The 12,783-nt window shown below is 49.4% G+C and overlaps 3 protein-coding genes across 3 annotated transcripts; all 3 read right to left on the bottom strand.

The window, feature by feature from the left end:
* Window positions 1-839: 839 nt before the first annotated feature.
* Window positions 840-3,316, bottom strand: AO090001000269 (uncharacterized protein; the record flags this gene model as incomplete). Its single annotated transcript, XM_023234464.1, has 3 exons — window positions 840-3,078; window positions 3,127-3,166; window positions 3,259-3,316. The coding sequence occupies 3 exons, from the start codon at window positions 3,314-3,316 to the stop codon at window positions 840-842; spliced, it is 2,337 nt and encodes a 778-aa protein (XP_023089587.1).
* An 889-nt stretch (window positions 3,317-4,205) lies between these two features.
* On the bottom strand, window positions 4,206-6,994 carry AO090001000268 (FPP/GGPP synthase family protein; the record flags this gene model as incomplete). Its single annotated transcript, XM_023234463.1, has 4 exons — window positions 4,206-4,523; window positions 4,574-5,143; window positions 5,279-5,460; window positions 6,976-6,994. 4 exons carry the CDS (start codon window positions 6,992-6,994, stop codon window positions 4,206-4,208), a joined length of 1,089 nt encoding a protein of 362 aa, XP_023089586.1.
* A 931-nt stretch (window positions 6,995-7,925) lies between these two features.
* AO090001000267 (glycoside hydrolase family 115 protein) lies at window positions 7,926-12,139 on the bottom strand (the record flags this gene model as incomplete). The annotated part of the gene is made up of 3 exons (XM_023234462.1): window positions 7,926-8,035; window positions 9,201-10,992; window positions 11,048-12,139. The coding sequence occupies 3 exons, from the start codon at window positions 12,137-12,139 to the stop codon at window positions 7,926-7,928; spliced, it is 2,994 nt and encodes a 997-aa protein (XP_023089585.1).
* Window positions 12,140-12,783: the final 644 nt, after the last annotated feature.

Here is a 12,783-nt window from a genome sequence, read left to right as displayed (position 1 = left end):
CCTTCGGTGAAGCAGGTGCCAGTAAGGCCATACGTATCTTGAAAGACGAGATTGAGACGACCATGGCCGTGCTTGGCCTGACTTCACTTGATGGACTTGACTCTTCTTATCTCTTATGTCACACTAACTTGCCCACCTATAGATTGGTACCTCCTCTCTCCCTCTTGACTTTGTGAAAGGGTAAATGTTTTCCTTTTAAGCTAAGGAGATTGCCTCGAGACATAAGATCGACATTTCAAATTGTTTTCTAAGAGCCAGCTGGCCACAGAGAGCATTTGGGGGGGGGGGTGGGGTTCTTGGATCTGGGGTACTATAAGTAGGGCAGGAGGTTTGATAAACCGGATAAGCTAAGCTGGGGAAGACTCAAAAGGGGACTACTATGCAGCCCTCGCTGTCTTATAACGGGTTTCTGAACTGTATTTGCTCTGAAGATAATAAAGGTAACGCTCTTCTAGATTTGGGACTCGCGATTTTCCACTAAATCTCTCAATAATATACCAATATTGTAGGTCGGGGAAGAGTCCGAGAATCATGCTAAGTATAGTATCTCACGTAAAATTGCAGCTTTTCCGCTCAAGATCACTATATACAGTAAATGCTTTGTCATTATGGATTGATTAGCTTGGATAGTCGCACGTACCAAGACTACATAATCTCTTAGTCGAGGCAGATATGGCCAATAACAAAAAAAGTAAAAGTAAAAAATATACAAAGAGGACGAATAAACACGGACAGAAACGAATACAAACCAAGAAGAAAGGCTACAAAAAGAGAAAAAGTCATATCCATCTTAACCCATTATTCCGGTTAGATCTGGGCGATAAAGCATCACGCTACCTCTACTTAGAGCTCTTATCTCCTCCACCATCCTCGTGGGTTAGTGTCCGCTGAACATCTAGCAATGGAATTTCGCTGTCTTCATTTCGCCCTGGCAGCGTGACCTTTCGTAAGCCTATCTGCTGAAGCCACACGTCCGTAGACGCAAGAATATTCCCTTGATCTTCATGTAGCGCATGCCCGAGTATCCTACCCGGGGAGGTACGAGCGAGGTACGTTCGCATTTGTTTGAGGCCGACGCGCCTCAAAATAAGTAACCAAATACTCCATGCTCCCAGTGCAATGCAGAGGGCAAGTAATATAAAGGCAGGAATGGCGTACGGAAGTCGATATTCAATGTGTTGTGACCATAGTGTAACTGGCACATTTACCTCGCCGCTATCTCGCTTTGACAACCTTTCTCCATTCTTCGGCGAATGCCACCCTCGCGTACCTACCACAGTATTGGCCGCCATGTCAGTCCACATAAGTTTGAGCATGTGCTCAACGCCGGATGATGAGTTGGATAGCTCCAACCATTGACTATATAGAGCCAGATCGTTGAGTCCCGTATATCGTGACGTGGACTTCTCCATATTTCTGACCCCGAAAAGAGATAGCAGCCTGTCCATATAGAACTGGCTGCCAGGCATGTTTGCCTGTCCGGTGTAGAGGTCCGATACGGACGTATCTGGGTAACCAGGAAGCCAGAGATGGTCTCTTTCGACAGTGGAGATGTCGTCACGAGTGCCCACCTCAGGGGATACGATACCCCATAGAGGCCGTACGTTCCTTATCGTGTGATTGGCTAATCGCTCGACACCCCAGAGCTGAGGTTTAGATGAGCGCTCTATTCTTTCGATCTCAAGGTTATCCAGCTCCCCCGTTCCATTGAATCTAAATGTGACCTTGCGTATAGCCGCTTTTGCAGCAGCAGCACAGGAGTAGATTGGAGTGCTCCAAGTGCTATTTGTGTCGGGGATGAGTGGGTCTCCGTCAAGCCTCCCAGGTGCTGCGAAGACTGTGCCACAGGACACACCAACGAACGACAGGTTTGACAGATCTTCCATTGAAGGATAGTGACAGGCCTCCTGGGCAATTGCGTAGGTATCTTGTGCAGTGAGATTAACAGGGTTAGGACCCTCAGGTCTATCCCTCAGGGACGATGATGTTGACTGGTTAGGAAACGGGAGTTCAAGGAAGCCAGCATACCGGCTGTCCGTCTGAACAGTCACGGGGGCAATATAACTGCTCCCTATGCTGCGTAAATCAAACTTCTTTCCGACTTCCGAATTCATATAGGCGAAGGGTGCCAGGCCATCTGATCCGTTGGTCGTCACGTTGAAGAACTGCATCAATGCCATATTATGCCTCCAGGCAGCACTGTAGGCACGCTCATACAATGCTACATTGTTTTGGAAATTCGCCGTGTCTATCTCATAGACCGCATGGGGTAGGTTACTGAAGCCGCCGTGGTCAACCAGGACTGGGTCCCGTGTGTCTTCAAAGCTATCATACGTCTCACTGGACGGGTTGTACCTGTAGTCCACGGTCAAGTTGGTGTTCACGCAACGTGCTTCCGGTTCGATGAACAGTATATCTTCTGTCCACCTCGCACCCGTAGGAACATCCACAGGTACAGTATGGTTCCGGAAGCCTATACGTCCAGCTTTAGTATCAACGATCAAGCCCTCAACCGCTATGATTCCCTCCTCCATGATGAACTGCGAGATTTGCCGGTAATATCCTTCAGAGAATGCACTGCCGTTGACACCCAAGGCTACGTTGGTCGTCGACCGAAACGACCGCCACTGGATGTCAAAAAGGCTGGAAACAGTCGACGGTACCTTTCCACTCGTGAATAAATCAACACTACTCGGCCAGATTGAGTACGCCTCGGCAGGGTCTTCAATATCATTGATATTTGGCGGCGCACCAGGACATCCCTCATCGGTATTGGGGTCTTCATCTGCGTAACAGACCCTAAGTGATCTATATCCATCTCTCGAGCGGGTGGCCTTTCCAAACGCCGATGTATCAGAGGCATAACGGAATGGGATATTTGTTGGGGTATCATCAGGGCCAATAGTATCGTATAGGCCCAAAGGGGTTACAATTCCAGTAATTGCAACAAGCCCAAGCGCACCCAATTGTAGCCAGTTGCAAGCATTTATCGCTCTGCTGACTCCTGTACTGGCAGCAGTGTCGGAATTAAGTATCGTTGGCCAGTATGACGAATGAATCAGCCTGCTGACGACAGACCTAATAATGCGTCAATAGCAGCGCTGGAACTAGAGCGAAAAGCAATACCATGAGACAATTGTATTCTCCTCTGGGAGATGACCGATGACTACCAAACATATGACAGTAGGAACAAAGACCCGGACTGAGACATCTAAGTATTTTGTGTGGTACACCTTCACTATGCTCAGTTGAACCTACCCAAAAATACCGCGGCGGCAATGATACCAGACACATAGCCCACTGTGAGTTCTGCCATGAGATGAGCCAAAATGCTATTCAGAGTTTGGTGATGTACACTGATCAGTATATCTCCTACGGAGTACCTTATCTGTTATAACTTCAGGGCACACCCGGCCCAACCTGAGGTGGGGGTGCGACAACGAGGCTCTGCGTTCAAGCCAAGACACCCAATACGGGTCATGAATGGCAAACATACGAGGATATCTTGATGATCAGCGACTAATACGAGAGCTGCTTAGCTTTTTACGGAAATATGTCCTAGCCAAGCGCGGTCCGTCGGTCTCGGCGGGTGTCAATCACAGCAACCGAACCTCGTATTTACCCACAGGTCGATCAACTGGGGGCCATGCTCCAACATATGCTCATGAATCATGTCACAGCCTTCGCGGAATGACCACAATGCCATGAAACTATATTTCATTTCTGTGTTGACGAGGTGTGGCTGATAATGATCATCGTAGAAGGCAACGTGATCGGAGACTAGTCTTCACCTCGTCTTTCAACAAGATGCGAGACAATGCAATTTTGATTTCGTTCCCAGCGAAAGGGTGGCCAGGACAGGCGTGCACACCGTAGCGAAATGCGATCTGTTCAGGCGACGTCGCTATAAGCTGAGCTATATTCCGGTTCTTGGGACCTTCGCCCATTAGAAGGAAACGATATCCGTCCCATTTTGCTGGTGATGTAGGATGGACTTTGGAGTTCCACACCTTGCTCGAATCAACAGATAGATTCTGAATTGTTAAATGGGTGCATGTACCAAGACTTGCGAGGGACCTAGCGGACTTTGAGGACGCTCACGCGGTAATTCTGGAAAGTTGAACAAACTGCCTACAATCGATCTTCTACTGTGCAAATCCGGGTTTGTAGTATGAAGTGAACAGCTCCTATAAATTGATAACTCCTCACAGACACAATCTCCTTAGAACTAATTCGAGGATGGGATTCTCAGACCCGAATTCAGCTTCAAGCAATTCCAGCTCCTTGAGTATGTCCTCTTGCATGTCCTGGAGCAGCAAGAAAGTGGAGTCGAGGGCTCCTCCCTTTCTCATCTTTCCCAGTATCAGTCGTTTCATAGCCATCGGCATCTCTCCAACGCCTTTGTGCTGTAGTATACCCTTTATCATAGTCTGTTCGGGATCAGAGCCGGTGAGACAGTCGATGAGCGGCCACGAACTCTTGCCCTCATCCAGGTCCTCCCAAAAGCCTTTTTGAGAAGTGTACTGTTGCACGTTAGCTGTGCTTCCCAACACTATTAAATATTCAGCCTTACTTCGGCTGACGTGAGGTTCTGGTAATCGTCGCGGATTTGGAAATAGCGCCCAAGTAATGTGACGAATCGGCGCGCATCAATGTGCTCGGTCTTCCCGCTAGACTCGCCTTGCATCAGCCGAACACACAATCGAAAGGGACCGCCTGTCTTATGATCAATCATGGTCATGTACTCGTCAGCGGTGGGAACGTGAGTGTTATATTTCCAATACAGGTCCAGACCCTGTCCACAGTGTAGGTTCTTCAACTGCTCGATAAAGACCCCTATAGCGTTTGGGCTCTGAAGCTTCTGGAGTTCCTCGAAAGCACACACAAAAGTGTAGTTGGCTGAGTTTATTGTTTGTCCCACGCCAAACAAAGTATGAGCGGTAGGACTTCCTCTACGCGGAACTGAATTATCCTCAATGTCGTCGAGCATGAGAGATGAATGGTGGAGCATGCCGATAATAGATTTGATAGACGTTGAAGATGCCGCGGGGACTTCTAGCCAAGAGTTCAGGGCGTCGATGAAGGTCTCCCTAATATTTTTCGAGGGAAGGGTGTTAATGTAGTTGTAGGGAGCTTTGACAGCCTATCCATTGAGTTAGACTTCCTTCATTGGAGGGAAATGAGCTGATGCTTACATCGTCGGAAGGTTTTGCAACAGATGTTGAGTATCGTTGCTAATGCAGCCGTTTTCATGTTTTAAGCCATTGGCTCCACTCACCTTGTAATCAGTTATTTTGGCTGGTGGTGTCCCTACGGCTACAGCTCCATTGGCCTGAGACGACCTGACGCCATTTGCTGCCACTGCGACTTTCACAGGTACGGAAAAATTCTCTTCTTGGTGACCATTGGCCAGCGCATGTTTCCATTGGAAGACACCGTTGACCAGCACACATTCCGGTTCTTTCAAGTCTTCTTTGGTTGAGTAACGTGGAGGGAAGATACTCCAGAATTCTTGCAGATACTAATATCTGATAAGCATAAGTAGAGTTGTTAACAGGTCGGGTTTGGGTCAGAGATCTAGAACCCGTTCGGGACCCGCCCCCGCCATATTTCCAAATAGGTATAGCGAGGCTGACTAAGCTCGTAGTAGCTCTTACCTATGTAGTCCACGACGACTGCTCCAAGGCACGACTAGATAGATTCTCAAACAGCTGCATGATAAAGGCTCCACAATCCCAATAGCCTTCAGAAGCACCTAGAGTGAGTGTGGAAACATAAGGGAGATGCCGGGGTGCTGGGTGGCTGTGCAGCCTGTCTCTTAGGGCGTAGCGGGGTTCCGTGCACGCCTTACAGCCACAACCCACCTACTGGGGCTACGCAGAACTAGCTTAAGCACACACATCTGTGTCATTGGAGCTAGTGTCTACTATGATTGAAAGTAGTCGATTATTGTTTTTTATAAAAAGAACCCTTGGATAGTAGAGGTCTTCCTGCGGAATATGTGCACGAGCAGGCACTTTAGAGAGTTAAGCACACGCTAATGCAAGTAAGCCGCCACTCCAACCGCTAAGCGTCAGACTGATCATATCATATAGACCAGTATGTAAGCCCTAAATCCTGGGAAGTATAACTTTCCTTGTACAAATAGCTGTTACTCCCCGGTTTCCTCCCTCGTTTCTACTTATTTTCTGCCGACAGCATCTGCACAATCTCTGGCCATGGGAAATAACTCGGGCAACACCACCAACACGAGTGTAGCAACCTGTGTAAGCCCTTGCCAAACTATACATTGCCCCAACCTGACAAAACTAGTGCCTAGCCTTGATTGGCGCTCTCGGCAAAAAGGTCTCATTCCCAAACAGCCAACCCTACAACGACTCGATCAACACTTACTTCTCCCAACAAAACTCCAACCTCCACCCCCTTTGCATTGTTTCTCCAACGACAGCACAGGACGTGTCCACCGCCATCAAAATAATAAATTCAACCCCTGAAACTCCAAATTTCGCCATTCGCTCAGGCGGCCATGCCCCCTTCACCGGCGCATCCAACATCGCAAACGGAATCACTCTCGACCTCCGTGGCCTAAACAGTATCAAAGTAAGCCCCGATCGCACGACCGCCTCCATCGGCGTCGGCGCAACCTGGGGCGACGTCTATCCCCACCTCGACCAATTAGGCCTCTCAGTCGCAGGCGGTCGCGCAGGACAGGTAGGAGTTGGTGGCCTAACCACCGGCGGGGGGATCTCATATTTCTCTCCGCGGTACGGCTGGACCTGCGACACGGTGACTAACTTCGAAGTCGTCCTCGCTAACGGCACGATCGTCAATGCCAATGAGCATGAGAATCCAGAACTACTGATTGCGCTGCGTGGCGGATCAAATAACTTCGGAGTTGTCACGCGCGTAGACCTGAAGACTTTCGAACAGGGTCCTATCTGGGGCGGAACTGTATACCATTCTGTTGATACCTACCAAGAGCAGCTCGAGGCATTTGCGGGTGTGAATTCAGCAGAGGGGTATGATGAGTATGCGTCCCTGATCACCAGTTTCGGGTACTCGGCACAGGGCAAGGCCGTGGTGAATAGCATCGTGTATACGAAGGCCGAGGAGAATCCGGTGGTTTATCGCCCATTCATGGCGATCCCGAAGCTGTATAGTACGGTGAGGATTGCGGGGTTGCATGAGATTGCGATGGAGCAGGGATCGTTCTCGAAGGTTGGTAAGCGGTGAGTTTACGGATCTTGGGTTTCGTGATGAGTCTGGCTGACTCTGTTAAAGGCAGTTGACTGTAGTTACCACTCATGGGTCTACTCTTCCTATGTTGACTGCGGTTTACCAGCACTGGGATTCTAGTCTGAAGAGTGTTGAGGGTATTCGAGGTATGGTGTGGGCTATTTCTCTTGAGCCATTGCCGCCAGCTATCTATGCCCGTAATGCCTCGAGGAATGCATTGGGTCTAGCTGATGCGTCTGGTTCGCTGGTTGTAACACTTCTTAGCGCAACTTGGGACGACGAGTCAGATGACGAGGAAGTTGAGAAGGCTGCGCGCGAGCTTTTCGATAACATCGATAACGATGCACGCAAGTTAGGTGTCCACGAGCCATTCGTATACCTCAACTATGCGGCGCCATGGCAGGATCCAATCTCTAGCTATAAGAGTAAGAATGTGGAGCTATTGAAGCGCGTGAGCCAGGACGTCGATCCAAGGAGGGTGTTTCAGACCAATGTACCTGGAGGATTTAAGCTACCGAAGTAAGAGTTGAAGATACTATTCAGTTCCCAAGTACAGAGTAGATTTATTAAAGCGATCGCTCATCAAGATTTACAAACCTCGAAAGCAGCCACTGCCTGTACTTTCTAAATTGTTTTAGCTAGCCAATTTAACCTTTGTTTATTACTGCCCTATTCATTGAGTTGCACAGTTACAAATCATGTGATGACGGTAATCTCCAAACCCTAGACAAAGGGGATATATCACTTCCCTCCTCCACCACCTCTGCACGCAGAACATCAGCTTCAGTTACCACAGCTCCTCAATCAACACCAGAAAAGAGAAATCAGATAGCTTTATTCTCCAGATGGCGCTCCCACTTCACATTCCACCTTGCATCCAAAACCCCAGTCACAAACATCACCTCCCACCGCACGACCACCCGCTTCGAATCCAAATCGAAGGTCCCTTGATCGCCATTCAAAGACTCCTACCACACACGCCATGGCATCTAAATCCCCAAAGCCAAACATTCCCACAACCAGCAGGCCCAGAGCTAGCACGATTAACATATCAACAGTTATACAGACTAGGTCCTCGTCAAGAAGTCACAGGCGATCTAGTAGTGAGAGATGAATACGTGGGTTGGACGCCAGAGAAGTATCCGAATGAGTAAGCTTGCCTTAATCCTTATCTTACCTACTCACCCAGATATAAAATGCATAAGACTAACGTTTTCCAATGACCTGGTAAGGCAGATTGACTATTACGGTGTGACATTCGACCATCTTGTGCCAGCTGATGATCCCTACCCCGAGGTGTTACAGGTTAACATCATTGAGATTGAGGATGATAACCGCGTTTATGCAAATACCTGGCTTTTGTTCGCGGTTGACCCGGCTGACTTTATTGGGAAAAAGGTCCTGGCAGTTCCAAGATGTTGTCAGAAGAGAAAGGGGACAAAAGATCGTTGGCGAATTAATGCATTGGTGGACCAGAGGGTAAATGGGGGAGAACAGTTGAAGTCGGCTGAAGAATTGGAAAGGTGATAAATAAAAGTTTAAAACGACTGTGTGACATGCTTGAGGAGCTACACAGAAAAAGATCATTCAGTAAGTAAGGTATCATTTGAAAGCTATGGCAATGCTTGCAAAAACTTCGAGCTGGTGAGCCGGCGATGCTCTTCGTCCTCTAGTATCAACCGCTTGAGCTTGTGTAGTTGGGTGAAGCTACTGTAATACCTCACTAGATGAGGCCCCGGAAAGTGAGAAAGCCTTCTAAGTGATACTAGCTATAGTGGCGAATTCGATTTCCTATATAAATTCTTACTATCCCCCGAAAATTTGAGAATCTCACCTATAAATCCACTGGTCTATGTAAATTCTTATTAACCGGAGTCAGTTCAAATGTTCGAGCTTCGCATCCTAGACCCCCCTCCTCACCATGACAAAATATAGTTACACATATCATACACCAACTCTCATACTCTCAGGCGAGCCCAGCGCCGAGTCCTGATAACCCCCCATGTCCAAAACAATCTTTTGCAAGACCACACCTGGCTCAAGAAGCCACAGTGACAACTCATGCTCGCCCGTCCCAACCTCACCAGGGAGCTCGATCACCGATGTCCAGCCGTTTTCGATCACCGCCTGCTGCCAGGCCTGGCCTTCCTTGTAGGGCGGCACAGTAGACACCGGGCGGACGGTAACGGGCACCGATCCGTCCAGTGAATAGGCAAATTTGATCAACCGCGTGGGGTCATGGTTATGCGAGGCACCGAGACTAATGATGAGCCTTGCGCTGGGCGACGCGGTCGTAGTGTACAGGGAGTATCGCAACGCAGGCCCGGTGTTGGGATGTTGCGTCCCCATCGTCACCGGCCAGGGCATGACGGCAGAGAGGGTGCGTCCGTAATGCGGGATCTCGACATACGAGACGTTGCTTTTCGTCTCGGCACTGGTATAGTGGCTTGCTTCGATGGAGATGACGCCATTCGACTCGACAAAACCGGTAAAGTTTGTAGGGACGAAGGTGTTGTTGACAGGAAGTACGAGGGCGGCGGTAAACCCATCACCCGCTCGCACTTGCAGTTCGGTGTGTGATAAGCCCGGCTCTGCAGAAGCCCAATCAACCGTAATGGTGCTGCGCACGTCGGAGATATTACTAGATGCCGATACTGACCCACTTGCGTTTGAGACCGTGACATAGGAGGTGTTGGAGGAAATGGAGTACGTGACTGTGGTGTTTTTGCGAGCGAATATATCAATATACCGCGACTCTGACGGAGGCATGTAAGGGTCCATGGAGAGGAGGCGTAATGTTTTCTGCTCTGGGTAGGATGCTGCACTGCCCTGTACAGCGATTCCGATGCCCCCAGCACCCTGGGGTGCTGCTATATAGCTCAAAGCTGGCATGACGTTAGTGTTGTCCACGGGGTCGTCCCATGAACTGTAGCCAATGTGAACCTGATCCATGACCGGCCTCCATTTGCCTCCTTTGACACCGTGATATCGCTCCGTGATTGCGGAATCTTCAGTAAACAAATCATGCACTTTTTGGGCAAGGCGGTTTGTGCTGATCCGGCCTTGCTGGTGGTATAGTGCGTTGAATGCGGTCTTCGTGTAAAGATCCACAACGGTCTTTCCGGCCAGCACCGGGTGCAAAAACATTTCGAAAAAGGGAGTTCGGGTTGCCTGGTCAAGAGAACTGTAAACACTCTGCGTCTGGGCCAGTAGACTCTCCCATTGGGCCAGGTTGGCCTCTGCTTCGTCGTAGTAGATCGTGCTGAATGCAAATGGCAACTGGCTGAGGAGCTCGTACTTGCGGCGCGCAACAAGTGTTCCATAATGATTGAGAATATCGGCAGTACGGTCGGCAATCCGTTCGTTGAACTCCCGGGCAGCCCAGCGCTTCAGCCATTTTGTGGTAGAATCCGTACTGGTAAAGCGATCCATATCATACGCCATATCCATAAAGTGCGTCAATGGCACCTCGAGCCCCTTGATGTCTCCGACATTCGCAATCCATATTTGCCGGGCGCTTTTCTGGTAGGCTAGATGCATCTGCTCCCATGTCTTGACCAGCTGGATTGAGTTGATCCACTTGTAGCTCCGTGGACTGCCGACGTAGTCAAAATGATAGTACACGCCTGCGCCTGCTACCCGAGAAGTCTCATTGGCAATGGGCACACGGATGAGATTGCCCGAATTGTCATCGGTCCAAAGAAGGGTAACAGATTCTGGCACCTCCATTCCTGCCGCATAGTAATCACTGACCTCCTTCATGCGAGTCGTCAGAGACATTTCGTGTGACAAATAGTAAACGTTGACTCACCTTGTATAGCACCCAGGTCTGAGGAATGCTAGCGGGATCACTAGCGTTGAATGATTCCACTAATAACTTCTGCTGCGCATGAATCAACTCTTCAAGGTCGGCTGCTGTCAAGGTAGGTGATGCGACATCCCCTTCTCCGCGCATTCCCATGGTCCATATTGTGTCCCAGTGCTTGGCCCTGTCAATTCCCTGCTGGAAGAAGGTCGTGATGTTTGCCTGGTTCTCGTTCCAGTTCCACTCTCCATCCAGGTAAGTCTTTTGCTCCTGCTCGGACCGGGCCATCGGCTCGTGGTGGCTCGTGCCCATGATGATCCCGTATTCATGCGCCAGCTGCCCATTATCGACATCATCGACATAGAACATCTTGCCCCACATAGCCGGCCAGAGATAATTGCCCTTGAGTCGAAGGCAGAGCTCGAAGATATGCCGATAGAAGGCGCTATTAAACTTAGTCCCAAAGTTCTCGGCAACCCAACCTGATAGCGCCGGCGACTCATCGTTGATAAAGAACCCGCGATATTTAACGGATGGGGATTTCTGGAACGTGCCCTCCGGCGCGACCCAGATGCCGGTCTTAGTCTTCACGGGGACGTCCGCCCACCAGTACCACGGCGAAACCCCCATCTGCTCAGAAATGTCGTACAGACCATAGATTGTGCCCCGCCTGTCACTGCCAGCTACGACGAGGGACCATGTAACATTGGGGAAGGGGTTCTCGACGATCCGGGAGACGTATGATTCCCATTTGCCCTCAATCAGAGATACGTCGAGCTTCCCGTCGGAAACTAGCTGGTCGATGGGAGTAGACTGTCCCACCGTTCCGGTGATGATGACAGCCTTCCCAGGGGACTCCGAGATGTCGGTATCGAAGACATTAACGGTTCCGTTGACACCGAGCACGCGGCCAAAGTCATTGGCCAAATCGTGTGCGGCTCGGAGAACCCCAACAGGCTCATTCTGCGCGACCCATACAGCTGGTGCAGTTGTGTTACTCGCGAGTTGGTACTCACTTGTACCGGAACTGAATAGAAGGTACGGTTCGGCTGCCACCAGGGCCGTAAAGAGAAGAGACGTAGGCCAAATCAGCTTCATAACGACTGGAAGACGAGGGCCATATTTTGTATGTTTTGTGATTTTATTGGGGAAAAAAAGGGTCGCCTTTATGTACCACGGACGTCCCTATACAAAAGCAGGGACTTTAGCCTGCGCACTATCAATAATGTTTACATTTTTAGCCTGAAGTAATATCTGGGGAAATTGAGTTTCAAAATTATCCTCATTTCAATAGCCTATTTGCCGTGTCCTATTGCATGGAAGTTGTGGTCATGTGGGGCCAGCCTTAGCGCCATTCAGCAATAATGAATTTTCCACCAAATGTCTTTCGCTCATGGCTGTCTCCCTTGTAGACATGGGTATAGATCTATATTGTCCCCAGATAGAAGGTCTGCGGGGTGGATCGTAGGTACGGGGTTCAGTTCAGTTTGACGGCAGAGGGACGGGTCCTTTGTGTAATGCCAATGCGTTGTCGTGAGAGAAGAGGAGATTATGAAATAACTAATGAATGTCTAGGCATGGACTGTGGAGAAAGATTGGCTGTGAGAGACGTTTTTGTGGTTTATATAGCCTGGGTGACTATGATCATCCACATCTTCAGCGGTAGGTGTTAGCATCTAGCAAATCAACCTTCCCGATCCTCCTTCGACTATCATGGCCCACTCCTAATTTATTTACCTGAT

Source organism: Aspergillus oryzae, chromosome 2 (genome assembly GCF_000184455.2).
Source record: "Aspergillus oryzae RIB40 DNA, chromosome 2".
Classification (NCBI taxonomy): Eukaryota; Fungi; Ascomycota; class Eurotiomycetes; order Eurotiales; family Aspergillaceae; genus Aspergillus; species Aspergillus oryzae.
Note: the sequence above shows the minus strand (reverse complement) of the source record. Positions and strands in the feature narration are given on the sequence as shown.